The sequence below is a fragment of the Miniopterus natalensis genome, chromosome X, assembly GCF_054644295.1.
Source record: "Miniopterus natalensis isolate mMinNat1 chromosome X, mMinNat1.hap1, whole genome shotgun sequence".
NCBI classification, from domain to species: Eukaryota; Metazoa; Chordata; class Mammalia; order Chiroptera; family Miniopteridae; genus Miniopterus; species Miniopterus natalensis.
Window position 1 is genome coordinate 77,173,069 of NC_142103.1, and position 14,173 is coordinate 77,187,241.

The following is a 14,173-nucleotide window of genomic DNA, read 5'->3' on the forward strand; positions in this document are numbered from 1 at the left end:
ACATCTGTAATGCTTTCAACAATAGATAAATTTTTTTAAAAAAAGAAATTACATGCAAGTAGAAACCAAAAGAGAACAAGTGTAGCTGTACTTATATTAGACAAAACAGACTTTGAGCCAAAAATGGTGACAAAAGACAAAAACAGTCATTATATAATGTAAAAGAGGTCAACTCATCAAGAAGGTATTACAATTGTAAATATATATGCACCCAGTATTGTAGACATCTAAATATATTAAGCAAATACTAACAGATCTGAAGGGTAAAATAGACAATAATACAGTAATATCAGGGATTAAATACCTCACTTTCAACAATGGACAGATAATTCAGACAGAAAATCAACAAGGAAACATTGGACTTTAACCATACACTAAACCAAATGGACCTAATAGACATTTACAGAACATTTCATTCAACAGCACCAGAACACATTTTTTTCCAGCACACACAGAAAATTCTCCAGAATAGGTTATAAAAAGTATGAGCAAATTTAAAAAGACTGACTTAATACCGAGTATCTTCTCTGACCACAATAGTATGAAACTAGAAATCAATAACAGGAAGAAAACTGGAAAAATCACAAATGCATGGAAATAAAACAACAACTCTTGAACAACCAAAGGGTCAAAGAAAAGAGAAAAAAGAAAATAAAACAGTATCTTGAGACAAATGAAACTGGAAACAAAACATACCAATAACTATGTAATGCAGCAAAAACAATTCTAAGAGATAAGTTTATAGCAATAAATACTAAAGTTAAGAAAAAAGAAAGATCTCAAACAACCAAAATTTACACCTAAAGGAACTAGAAAAGGAAGAACAAACTAAGCCCAAAGTAAAGAGAAGAGAGAAAATAAAGATTAGAGTAGAAATAAATGAAATAGAGACCAGAAAACAAAAACAAAACAAAACAAAAAAAAACACAGAAAAGATCAACGAAACTCAGAGCTGGCTTTTGAAAAGATAAACAAAATTGACAAATCTTTAGCTAAAGTAAGAAAGAAAAGAAGACCCAAATAAATAAAATCAGAAATAAAAGAGACATTAAACTGATACCACACAAATTGATGCAAAAGATCATAAGAGACTACTTTAAACAGTTATATACCAACAAATTAAATAACCTGGAAGAAATGGATAAATTCCTAGATACATACAACCCCTCAAGTCTGAATCATGAAGAAATAGTAAATCTGAACAGAACAATAGTAAGGAGATTGAATCAGTAGTCAAAACCTGCCAACAAAGAAAAGCCCGGGATCAGATGTTTCTCTAGTGAATTCTACTAAACATTTAAAGACCTAATGCCAATCCTACTCAAAATATTCCAAAAAATTGAAAAGGAGGGAACACTCCCAAACTTATTTTATAAAGCTATCATTAGCCTGATACCAAAGTCAGTAAGAGGACTACAAGAAAAGTAAACTACAGGCCAATATCCATGATAAATATAGATGCAAAATTTCTCAGCAAAACATTAGCAAGTTGAATTCAACAGCACATTAACATGATCATATATCATCATCAAGTGATATTTATCCCTGGGATGCAAGAATGATTCAACATAGGAAAATTTAAAAGTGTGAAAGATAAAAATCGTATTATCATCTTGATAGATGCAGAAAATGCATTTGATAAAGTAAAACAACCTTTCATGATTAAAAATAAAATCTCAACAAATTTGGATAGAAGAAATGTACCTCAATGCAATAAAGACCATATATGACAACCTTAGAGCTAACATCATGTTCAACAGTGCACATTTGAAAGATCAAACAGTGCACATTTTGTCTAAGATCAAAACTGCTCCTATTCAACATAATACTGAAAGTCTTAACCAGAGCAATCAGGCAAGAAAAAGAAATAAAAGGCATTCTAATCAGAAAGGAAGAAGTAAAAATGTCTTTGTTTGCAGATACGATCCTATGTATAGAAAATCTTAAAGACTCCACCAAAAAACTGTTATAACTAATCAACAAATTTGATAGAGTTGCAGAATACAAAATCAACATACAGAAATCAGCTACATTTCTATACATTAACAATAAAATATCTGGAAAAAAAGAATCCCATCCACAATAGCATCAAAAACAATAAGATACTTGGAAATAAATTTAACCAAATTTATATACAAATTTAACTCCATTCCTATCAAAATTCCACCAAGATTTTTCATAGATATAGACAAGAGTATTCTAAAATTTTTATTGAGAGGCAAATGAACTAGAATTACTAAAATAATTTTGAAGAAGAAAGTGGAAGAAATCATTCTACCTAATTTCAAGACTTATTCTACAACTATAATAATTAAGAATGTGTTATTGACAGAGGAATAAGCACATAAATCAGTGGAACAGAATAGAGAACCCAAACATAGCCATGTACAAGTACAGACAACTAATTTTTTTAAAAGATGCGAAACCAATTCAATGGAAGGTAGCCTTTTCAACAAGCAGTGCTGGAGTAATTGGACTTCCATCGACAAAAATATGAACCTTGACCTAATGACATCTTATACAAAAATTAACTCAAAATGGATCATAAACTTAAATTTAAAATATAAAACTGTAAAATGTTTACAGCATAAGAAACAATAAGAGAAAGTCTTTGGGACTTAGAGTTAGGCAAAAAGTTCTTACAATTAATACTAAAAGCATAATCCATAAAAGGAAAAATTGACAAATTGGACTTCATCAAAATAAAAACTTTTACTCTGAGAAAGACCTTATTAAGAAGATGAAAGACAAGTTATTACCTGGGAGAAAATATTTGCAAACCACATATCCAACAAAGGACTAGTATCTGGAATGTACAAAGAATTCTCACAATTCAACAATAAAAAACAAACACCACCAGACATTTGATTGAGGAGTATATACAGTTGGCTAATAAGCACATGCTTAACCATCAAAGAACAACCATTACCCTGCTCTTTCCACTGATCTTTAGCAAAACTCCCCAATTCTCCTGAGGCCATTCTTGCTCCCCACCCCCCACCACCTTGCCTCCCTTTTTCCTTCTCCCAATCTAAACCTGACTTCCCTGATTTGGTCCTCATAGGCTCTATCTATTCCAAAATTAGCACTCCCATGTACTCCATGCTGTGGACCTTATCTTGGTGTCAGGAGGAAGGAATCATGGGGCTGTTGAATCTCACCAAGTCAAGCCAGCCACTGAGAAGTGAGGCAGGGTGGTAAAAGGAAGAGGGATTTTCAGGCATGGGGAGGGGTGGGAGAATGGGTTGAACACAGCTGAGTTCAGGCAGAGGAATCTTTTTGGTGTTCCCTTCATCAAACCAGAAGTCACCAAGTTGTTTCCCCTCTCTTCATCTCAGATCAGCAAGCATGGATGAACTTGAGTTTTTCTATTCCCTAAGCACCAAAGCCTTTGCTGTTCAAATCAGTCTTAAATGTTTCACTTAATGGCCAGCAAAGTGACCTCTGGTTATTTCACATCCAAAATATGGTCAAAGTGGAAGAGGAATGTCTGGTTAAGGGGCAGACCAAATTATCCACGGCAGAGTGGAGGGGAAATTGTGTGTGTGTGTGTGTGTGTGTGTGTGTGTGTGTGTGTGTGTGTGTGTGTGTGTGTGATTCATAGGGACACATAGACCCAGAATTAAAACAGTGGAGGGCAGAGGCCCCCGGGATCCTTTGAAACTCCAAGGTGGAACCCAGGTCGGATGTACATCCTGCATGGAGCTTTCCTGCCCAGCCAGGATATCCTGTGTTTGTCAAAAGGAATGCACAGGGAAGCCCTGACCATTGTCCTTCCCAAAATCTGTCAGTCAGCCCCTCCCAGCCTGCGGCAGCCACCACAGGCAGAGGAAGAGTAACTCTGGAAACGGTGTTATCAGCATTCTCCATGGACTTCCTCATCTCCTCTGGGGCCTCACCTCGTTAGCCCCAAGCTCCTTAGCATCCTCAAACACAAATCTGGGAGGCTGGGATGGGGTCAATGTCCTGAAGCCAGCCCCCTTTCTTTTGCCAAGACCTGCCTCTGCACAGCCCTGAATGGACAGCAAGAGGCTGCAGCTGGAGTCCTGGGCCCCGATGGAGCCCTGGCTGGGGCCTGAGGCTCCTGCCCTCCGCCTGTGCTGGCCGGCCCTGCTACTTTGGGTCTCAGCCCTGAGCTGTTCTGTCTCTTCGCCGGCTCCTCCTTCTCCTTCTCTGGTGCCCCGAGTCAGAACCAGCTACAGTTTTGGAAGAACTTTCCTCGGCCTTGATAAATGCAATGCCTGCATTGGAACATCTATTTGCAAGAAGTTTTTTAAAGAAGAAATAAGGTCAGAATCTCAATCAGATAATTCTGAGGGGCAAAATTCTCTTCCCATCATGTAAAGATGTCCAGGAGTTTGTTGAAAATAAGACAGGATGTAATTTATGGGTGGGAGCTGAAGCAAAGCTATTTAATCATAGAAGTGATGGGTTGAAGTTGGGGTGGAAAGAGGGATAAGATGTGAAGTCAAATTCCAGCCCTAAATGCTAAACCCAAAGTGTACTTTTGAAGTGAGAGCTTAAACTTTTCTTTTCTGTGAATGGAGTAGTCTAAGATTATGGCATTAACCAAGTTCATTTCTCATAGAGAGAGGAAAATAAAATGTATAGAAAATCTATTATGTGACAGACATTTTTAAGCTATTTTTGTTTACTTACTCCTCACAACCATCCTTGGAGTTAGTGTTTTTCACTCTTTATTCAGATAGTAAACTGAGACATGTCAAGATTAAGTGACTTGCCCAAGGTCACCACCTAAAAAGTGGCAGATCTGGGATTCAACCCAAGGCGGTTTGCTCCAAAGTTTCTGAACCAGTTTTCTGTTGTGAGATGTTGCCTTGGTCAGAGGAAAACCCAAGTTTAGTAAATTGTAATATACATGGCTCTCACCAAAGAACAGGATCACACTCTGGAATTCAAGCCTGTCAACACACAGTCAATGAGACTTTATCACAGCCAAGACCCAGCAGGTGCTGTAGCAACAGGGCTATAACTCTGGTCATTGCCCTCCAGGGGTTTAGGAGGAGGGAGCCATGTTACCAATAACAATAATAAGGCCTGGTCTGATGCAAGCCAGAAGTGAAGTGTAAAGGACCTCTGGGAGATCAAGGAAGGGGATATTAATTCCAAATGAGGACTGAGGAAAGCCTTCTCCAGGGAAAGATATTCTAAGCAAGGCCTTAACTTTAATGGGAAGGGAAGAGAAGGGATTAAGGTAGAAGGACCAGCTTAAGCAAAGACCCAGAGGTGTGGGAAGAAGTGAAAAGCACTTAGTGACTGGAGCATGGGGTGTATGTGGAGGCATGACAGAAGGAGGAGGTTTGGAAGAGTCAGATGGTACAGGGAACCTTGAATGCTGTGCCCAGGAATTGGGACCTTAACCTGTGGACCAGTAATTCTCAGCCTTTACAATACCAAAGACCTTTTGTAATAGGCCTCTTCTCTACCCAACCCTAAGGACCCTCAGTGTAAAATTATTAGTGTAAGATTTGGTGACTAAACAAAAGGCATTAATTTACAATAATTTTATTTCCTGTCAGTATTAACCAAAAGCATATTTGATTATTCAGCTAAGTTACTAAACAGAAATAACAAGTAAAAAATATTAATCGCAAGTGTTAAACTTCTGCCCTAGCCAGGTTTGCTCAGTGGTTAGAACGTCAGTCTGCAGACTGAAGGGTCCCAAGTTCGATTCCCAGTCAAGGACATGTACCTGGGTTGTAGGCTCTATACCTAGCCCCGGTTGGGGTGCTTGCGGGGTCAACCAATCGATATGTCTCTTTCACATTGATGTTTCTATTTCTTTCTCTCTCCCTTCCACTCTCTCTGAAAAGCAATGAAAAAAATATCCTTGGGTGAGGATTAAAAAAAAAAAAGTGTTGAATTTCTCTTGCAAGATGGTAGATATTGTATAGAGTTGGTGTAGACTTTCCCTATTAGACCTTTTTTTAAGGGATTTTGAAATTTGAACCCACGCACACAATTGGGGAAGCTCTATTGCAGGCAATGATGAGGGAGTTAAGTGGGGTAGGGAAAAGATTACACCTGTGTTTTGAAAAACACCTTATGGAAAGAAGTGTGCAGTGTAGACCAGTGATGCTGGCAGGGGCTGTCAGATCAGTTCTCTTCGTGGAAAAGAAAGGTCATTGTAACAAAGTAGGACAGGAAGGATGCTAGTAAGTTCAGCTAGAGACTCATTTTGTTGACAAACTGTATCAATGTGAGAGGAAGTAAAGATGGAATTGTCAAAAGTGGTCAAGATTTCCCACCTAAGAAATGGAATGGAGAGGACCAAGAACACAGGTAAAGTAGGGCTGATTCCTTGGAGAAACAAGCAGTGAAAATATGAACAAATTTTAAGATAAAAGGGAAGGAAATTAAGGGATTCAACTAAGGAAGAGCTCCAGGTTCACATCCTCCTCCAGATAAGTAAACAAAGAGTATATTAATTTTATAGTTGACTCTTCACCAAGTGGTAATAAATAAAGCTTTTCTCACCAAGCAGATATTGGCCAAATTCAGGAAGCATTTCCCCAGATAGGTTTGTGGGCCATTCAAGTTCAGGATATTACTTAAACTCCCTCAGAATTAATTTTCCATGTGTGCCTGAAAGGGAAGTGTGCAGATGTAAGCAGGAAACCAGCAGGCGGGGCAGGTTGGGGTTTAGAGTTCTCCATGTTGAGGCTGTACGTTCATCATCACAGAAAAAGCAGAGAGAGACAGTGAGTGGGTCTGGGGACATGAACTTGTTTGTAGTCCTTTTCTCTACATTGTAAATAACTTTTTCCTTATTTTGAAAGTAATATCTGTTTATTTTAGAATTTTTAGGAAATATTGATTAAAGAAAACACATAATAAAAATCATATATAATTCCTCCACCAAGAGATTATTCATTTGTTAATATTTTAGAAGGAAGGAAATTAAGGGATTCAACTTACTTGAATCCTTGTCACCTTTTTCCTAAGTATGAATTAAATTTTTTCAACAAAATGTGATCATACTAAGAATACTCTTTTGTAAACTTTTATCTAACAATATAGCATTACTAACTATTCTTCTCCACAATTTGATATTTAGTGAATTAATGATATTCGACTGCAACAATCAACCAAAATTTAACTAATCCACTATTGTGAGACAACAAGGTTTTTTTTCACTTTTCAGTATTATAAACAGTGCTATGTTGACCATCCCTAGGGCTAGACTTTTGTACATGTCAGTGATTAGTTCCTATGACAAACTCCTAAAGGTGGAATTTCTGGGTCAAAAAATGCAGGGTTTTTTGGATTTATAAGGATGTATAAAAATCCTGTATTTTTGACCCTGAAATTCTGTATATATATGATAGATATCCAAATGGAGACTTCACTTATAGAGATCACTTCTTGCACACTCACAAATCTTTAATATTATTACTATTTTTGTCTGTATTTTTTGAGTTGAGTCCTCTTTTTCTTTTCACACTTATTGGTCATGTGTATTTCTTTTTTTCCTTTTTTTAATATATCTTTATTGATTTCAGAGAGAGGAAAGGAGGCAACCCTTATACTTCCTTCCAGCTCTGGGAGACTATGATCTTGTTTGTCCATATTTCAGCCCAATGAGGACTTGGCCAGCCTCACTTCAAACATGCCCATGATCTCAGTTCAGAAGAAAGACTAGAATGCTGCCTCTGTTTTGTGGTTTTCCAAATTCCAGGATGTTAACATATCCTGGAATCAAATAAAAATGAACAAAAGTTCATAAATGACTAAAAATGAATATAGTCCAGTGAATAAAAAGCAGGGCCCATTTTCTCACTGACATTCTTTTATTCAATAAAGTAGGTAATCAAAGTTTTAAGAATATATATTTTTCCCATTTAATGCCATAAACTTACCATTTTGAATGAGGGAGATATGTGGCTTGTAAACTTGTTTGTGGTTGGTCTTTATGGGATGCCTTGAGCCACTGCTAAACATGTACCAGGCATCCATTACAGTCACCTACCAAGTCAGGGTTGTCCTCTCAGCAGAGCCTCCTCAGGAGATGTGGACAGAAAAAAAAGGACAATTATCTTGTCCCACAAGGCAGGAAGTCCCTCCTTACACCACCCCCACTAACTGGAAAACAAGGAGCCCTGAAATCTGTCTCCCTCTGCCACTAATTGTTTATGACTTTTCAGATAAGTAGCCTTCAGTTTTTCCATCCTCAAAATATGATGGGGAAGGGACAAAATAATCTTTAAGGGCTTGCTGGCTATAATCCCTAATAATGTCACCAATCTGTTCCCAAGAGCTAATTCATAAAATAGATGATAGAGGACTAAGCAATGGCAAAATGATTATGGTTGCAAGGTCTGGAGCCTTGAATGTTAATTCTTTCAATTCCTGGTCATGTGACTTTGGGCAAATTACTTAACTTCTATGTGCCTCAGTTTCCTCACCTGTATGATTAATAATAGTACTCAGTAAGGTTTAATTGAATTAATACACATAAAGCATTTAGCAAAATGACTGGCACATGTGTTTCACAAATAGTGTAGTGCTATAATCATTATCTAAGAGAGCCACCTAATTGTAAATCCTTAATCACAGGTTCTTTGTGTGGGGAGGAGTGGAGCGGGGAGGGTTGCACCTCCATGAGCAGGAAAAGCTGCAGGAAACAGACAGACAGTCCTGCCTTGGAGACCTAGGCCATCCCTTATCCTTCCAGAAGAAAGAATAATTTCCCACGGTTGTCCTAAAAATTCCAGTAAAACTGACTCATTGCAAGTTCACAGTGTTTCATCTTTTTAACTAGATCTGTGGCAATGTTCTTGTACAGAATTCTTTGTGCCTACTTCCATGGCAATTTGAATAGTCCCGAATTGCAGAAGGTGCTTATCAACTATTTCCACTAGAGCACCTTCTTTGAAAAGCTTGCAATCTCTTAGGGTGAAGCTGTGTCATATAAGTGAGGAAACAAAACAATCTAGGGTTTAGGGCTAATCAAAGTGCTAATTCTTCTAAAGCTTATTATCATGAGGTTGCCCAATAATACCCAATAATAAGAATTTTAAAATGCTTATTTAAATTAAATATATAATGTATCTTATAAGCCTAATTTTCATTTTCAGTATGACCATCAATTATTAATAATAATGAAGGTAAATGTTATCCTAGTAATTTTTCATGCATAAATCAGAAAAAGATTTAACATTCTTTCTTAATGGAAATGTTTTCACATAGTTGGAGAAATGACTGGAGAAAAGGGTCAAGGTAATGTTTACAATGGTAATAGGTGGTAATAGGCCAGTCCCTCTCCTCTAGGGAGTATTAAAGACTGACCAAGTGTGTGGAATTACACATCTCCTGGATCCCAGATAGCTTTGAATTTGGTGACCATTTAGCAGCCACTGTTCCCTATGACTTGTTTGGTACTGATGACTTAAATCTTTGGACTGAAAGCAAAATTGATGGGGTTGCTTGGGGTTGGATATGGAGAGTCAGTGGTCTCCTCAATGCAAACATCTTTAAGAACTATGGTTCCAAGACCCAGCTATTGGTCAGAGGTTGGGCTGTTTCTGCAACCACTGTAGGAAAGGCAAAAGATCATGGATTTTGTTGACAGAGGGTCCTGGTTTTGCACCCATTTGGCAATATATTGTCTGACCTTGGGCAAGGTATTTAAGCTCTATAAGCCTCAGTTTCCACATCTGTAAAGTGGTATGTAAGAAGAATCAAAGGCACCAGCATGTGTAAAGCTACTGTCTTTACATGGAGTAGAAGTTCAGAGAGCCATGGCTGGTCCTTCTGTGCTAGTTGTGTGAAGAGGATAAAGTTTGTGTCTGGTATGCACTTCCCTCACCTATTCTGACATCATATATACACTTCCCTAAGTTTGAGGAAACAAAAGTAGTCTTCTCATAGAAAGAGTTTGGAGCACCTCAGTCTAAAAATGAGAAATGGATCCCACCAGATGTTGTCCCCTGTCTCGTTGTTCCCTGGGCTTTACTGGCCTCTGGCTCTGGCAGTGTTGTGACTAGTCCCTGCTTGGCCCTTGCTTCATCTCCCAGGTGGATCCTAAAAGGGCTCTTCTTCCAGGTTAGACAATTGGCTGGCCTCCCACCTTGAACTGCCTCTGGACTACTTGCCTTCTTACCCTGCAAACTACTCAGATGATTCCAAAACCTGGCGCCCTGTGGAGATATCGAGGCTGGTCAGCAAACACCAGAATGAAATCTCAGACAGGAAAATCTGTGCTTCTGCAGCAGCCCCAAAGACCTGCAGCATTGAGCGTGTCTTGAGGAAAACAGGAAGGTTCCAGAAATGGTTGCAGGCCAAACGCCTCACACCAGACCTGGTGCAGGTAAGTGTGCTGGTCATGTGCTGGAGACAAGGGAGGGAGATGGGGAAGGTATCTATTCTCATCTCACATCTCTGACTGAGGAAAAAGATTTGTGGTCTGTCTAAAGTGGGACAAAAGAATGCTATGAAACAGAGTGGCTTATGACAAGAAAGGAACTAAACAAGATTTAGTTATAGGAACATTTCCCATTGTCATCCTCCATTCTCTCTGATGTGACCATTAGCAACTATTTGGGGAAAAGTTCCTAGCTGCCACCTCTAGCCTGAAGATCTGATAGGATGACTCTCACCAACCCTCTGCCCTGACAAGGCTTAGCTCACCTACAACCTCTCAGGGGGCCCTTGCCAACCCCCAGGTGTGCCCTCTCTTGGAAACTCCCATGTACATCCTCTTTCACCATCCAGAGAGCCCACTTTGAAAATCAGCTTACTCGTTGATCTCCCACAGTAAAGAAGAATCAAGCCTCAGTTATTACAGAAGCAGACTCTGATAATACAGCTCCCTCCACCCACCTGAGAGCTCCCACCCACTCGGACGAGTAGGTTACCCTCAGAACTTCAGCACATTGCCGCTGTCATCATATACTGCACTGGTCGCTTCCTGCACTATAGTCTGCAGTGTCATCTTCTTCATCCAGACCAACACAACCTTGTACCTTCACAGACATTCCATAGTGCCCCGTGGAGCAGTAGATACCACCTCAGAGGACTGAGGAGACTCACCTTCAGCAAAAATGGGAAGGAAGAATCTCACCCAACCACCCTGCCATAATGAGGCTGGAGGACTTGAACTGGCCCCCTTACTGGGATTCCAAGGCTGCTTCTCACACTCTCCAGGCCACTAGCCCCTTCACATGGGCACCTAAGGCTACCCGGGTGACTTCTGAGCATTCACACCTTCCTTTGGCCTCTTCGAGATGAGGGACACGGAGCAAAGAAGAGCCACCAATGCCTGGATATTTCATTCAGGTGACAAGACCATCTGGCTTTGTTCTTAGGTTGTGTGAACTGCTTTGAAATCAGGAAGAGTAGAATTGCTGGTTACCTGGCCATCATATGACACTGAGCTTTCCAATGCAGTCCTTCTGCACTCTGTACTCTGTGAATCTCACTGGCATGGAGTGGGAGAGAATGAGCCAGAGAAAGCCAAGCTGTTCCCAGGCTGGAGAGGTGCCAGGATCCAACATAGGATCTTGGAGTTGGTGTGGGAGACAGAGTGGAAGCTCAGGTGGGAAGGACCCCATGAGGGTCTGCCCAATAAGGGGCAGAACCAGAGGACAGAGGACAGACACCAGAGTCTAAACCATAGTTCACACCCTAGGTGTAATCCTCACGTGCCTCTCTTTCTGCTCCTGTAGACAAACCTCCCATGCACTGGTCTGGGTATACACCATCTCTCATTCACAGGCTGGCTACACTATTATGGAAGCATAAGAAGGACAAATATGGGACCTCCTCTGCTTTGCCTCAAATATGTGTTCAGGAACAAATGGAACTCCTCAGGGAGAGAAAAACAAGATACACAAGGAATTGTTTCAGAACCCCCTTGAAAATCCCATCACTTCTTTCTGTCCCCATTCTTGTCAAGTCCCAGTGCTGAAGGGCACAGTTCTCCCAGGCACTGATTCCAAAACACCCCCACCTGGGACATGGACAACATAGCAAAAGACAGAACTTCCTGGTGTGCAAGATATACTTGAAATTCCACAGATGGTGTATAGACTGGTCTGAGGCTTTAAACTAAAGAAAACCCCCTCTTTCCCTCACCTTCTAGACACTTCCTTAATAATACAGAGATTATCCCAGGGTCCTGAGATAAGTCCAAAACAACCTACTGGGGACATCTAGTGTCACCTATCCTGATGAGTGTAGACATTGTGGTATAGGCAAAAGATCCCTGGAGCCTAGAAACTATGGTTGAGTCCTGACTTTACCATCAAAAGCTGTGGCAGAAAGAGAAGGAACAAAGACCCAGGAAGAGGAGAGAGTTTTCAAATCCTGTTCATCTGTTCAACAAGTGTTAATAACTGTTACATCCTACAAGATGAATCAGACACAAATTCAACCCCTAGGAGTATATGGTCCAGTGATGAAGACAAACAAGAACACAAGCCAACAGAAAGCAATGTGGTGGGTGTTATGATGGCACTCTGTATGGAGACAAAGGACAAGCTATTGACTTGGGTCCTTCATCCACTGACTGACCAATTGACCTTGCATTTAAGCTCAGGACTTTCCTAATCTTCCCCAACATCCCTCCTCTAAGAATGAGTTGTGGGGAGGGCTTCTGGATGCTTTCCCAGCTCTGACGTTCTTTGCCTTGATATGACTGCTTCACTTCTTTAACAAATCCTGACTAGATGCCTACTATCACTGGGCTCAGTGTTGGGTGCTTGGATTTCTTGTTTCTCAAATGGAAGTGCCTGCTCTACCTGATTCATTCATCCTAGTGAGTTTATAGATATGAAGATGCTTTACAAAAAGTCCATCACCATAGAAATGCACAGCACAGTGTTATTGTAATAAGAGGGTCCCATTCTTCAGTTTGTTGTGCTAAAAGTTGCTCTACCAATTTTTTCATCTTGTGTTAACAGCAGCTAAACAAACTTTCCTTATTTCTGCCAAAAATGCATCCATTAACAACACTTTGTTAAAACACAGTCAAAGCCATAAGCATTTTCACTTTTCTTTGGCCCTGTCCTAGCCATCTTTTCATCCCCACCAGAGATTTTTTTCCTTTCTTTATTAAAAACAGAAAAATATCAATAGCCATTTTATAAATTCTGGACAAACCCCATTCCTATTCCATCCACCAAGCTCAAGGTCATTGCCATCCCATTTTAGCACCATCTCCTCCTTCTCCTGTCCTTCTTTCCAGTGACCCTTGGCTCTTAGGATTCCACAGCATGACCAAGATGTTCTTCACTCTTTTTTTCCTAGGCTTCATCCAGAAAGCATCCAAACTCCTGCTCTGTTCTTCTTAACAAAACTCACCTATCAGATGGTTTCAAATAGATCCATCATCAACAAAGGTGGAGGGAAAAACTCACTTATCTACCCAAGAGAGTTGAAAACAGTGTTCAAGCAAACACTTATACATGAATATTTATAGCAGCACTGTTCACAATAGCCAAAAGGTAGAAACAACCCAATTGTCCATCAACTAATAAATGGATAAACAAAATATGTTATATCCATACAATGGAATACTATATAGTCAAAGAAAAGAATGAAGTACTGATACATGTTACAACATGGATGAACCTTGAAAAAAAACAAAACATGCTAATAAAAGGGGCCAGGGACAAAAGGACAAATATTATATGATTCCATTTTTTAGAAATATCCAAAACAGGAAAATCCATAGAGATGAAAATCAGGTTAGTGGTTGCCAGGGGCTGAGGGGAAGGAAGAATTGGGAGCAACTGCTTAACAGGTACAGAGTTTATTTTTGTGATGATGAACAAATTCTGGAGTTAGAGAGAGGTGATAGTTGAACAGCCCTGTGAGTATACTAAAAGCCACTGAAATGTACACTTTAAAATAGTTAAAATGGTGAATTTTATATTATGTGAATTGTACCTCAATTTTAAAAAGGGAAGAATAAGTCAATCCTGTGATTCTTTTCTCTTAAAGCCCTGAAAGGTGATGGGCAGCTAATCTAATAATTTAATTCATGTCGGGATGTTAACAGCTAATAGCATTTCACTGTTAGCCCTCCAAGAAAGCATTTGCCTATAAAGCCAATATTATAATGCTCCCACTAGCCCATTCCATGACTATCTCAACCTTCCTAATACATCCTTGCATTCTTTTTATAATATGTTTTTTATTGACTTTAGAG

General features: G+C 39.6%; 1 protein-coding gene across 1 annotated transcript in view; it reads left to right on the forward strand.

The window, feature by feature from the left end:
• The first annotated feature begins 3,997 nt into the window (after positions 1 to 3,997).
• Positions 3,998 to 14,173, forward strand: part of DIPK2B (divergent protein kinase domain 2B) — a 35,096-nt gene continuing 24,920 nt past the window's right edge. Inside the window, exons 1-2 of the mRNA XM_016218535.2 lie at positions 3,998 to 4,289; positions 10,066 to 10,330. Of these exons, the coding sequence (XP_016074021.1) occupies positions 4,018 to 4,289; positions 10,066 to 10,330 (537 nt within the window). The 5' untranslated portion in view covers positions 3,998 to 4,017. The remainder of the gene's footprint in view (positions 4,290 to 10,065; positions 10,331 to 14,173) is intronic.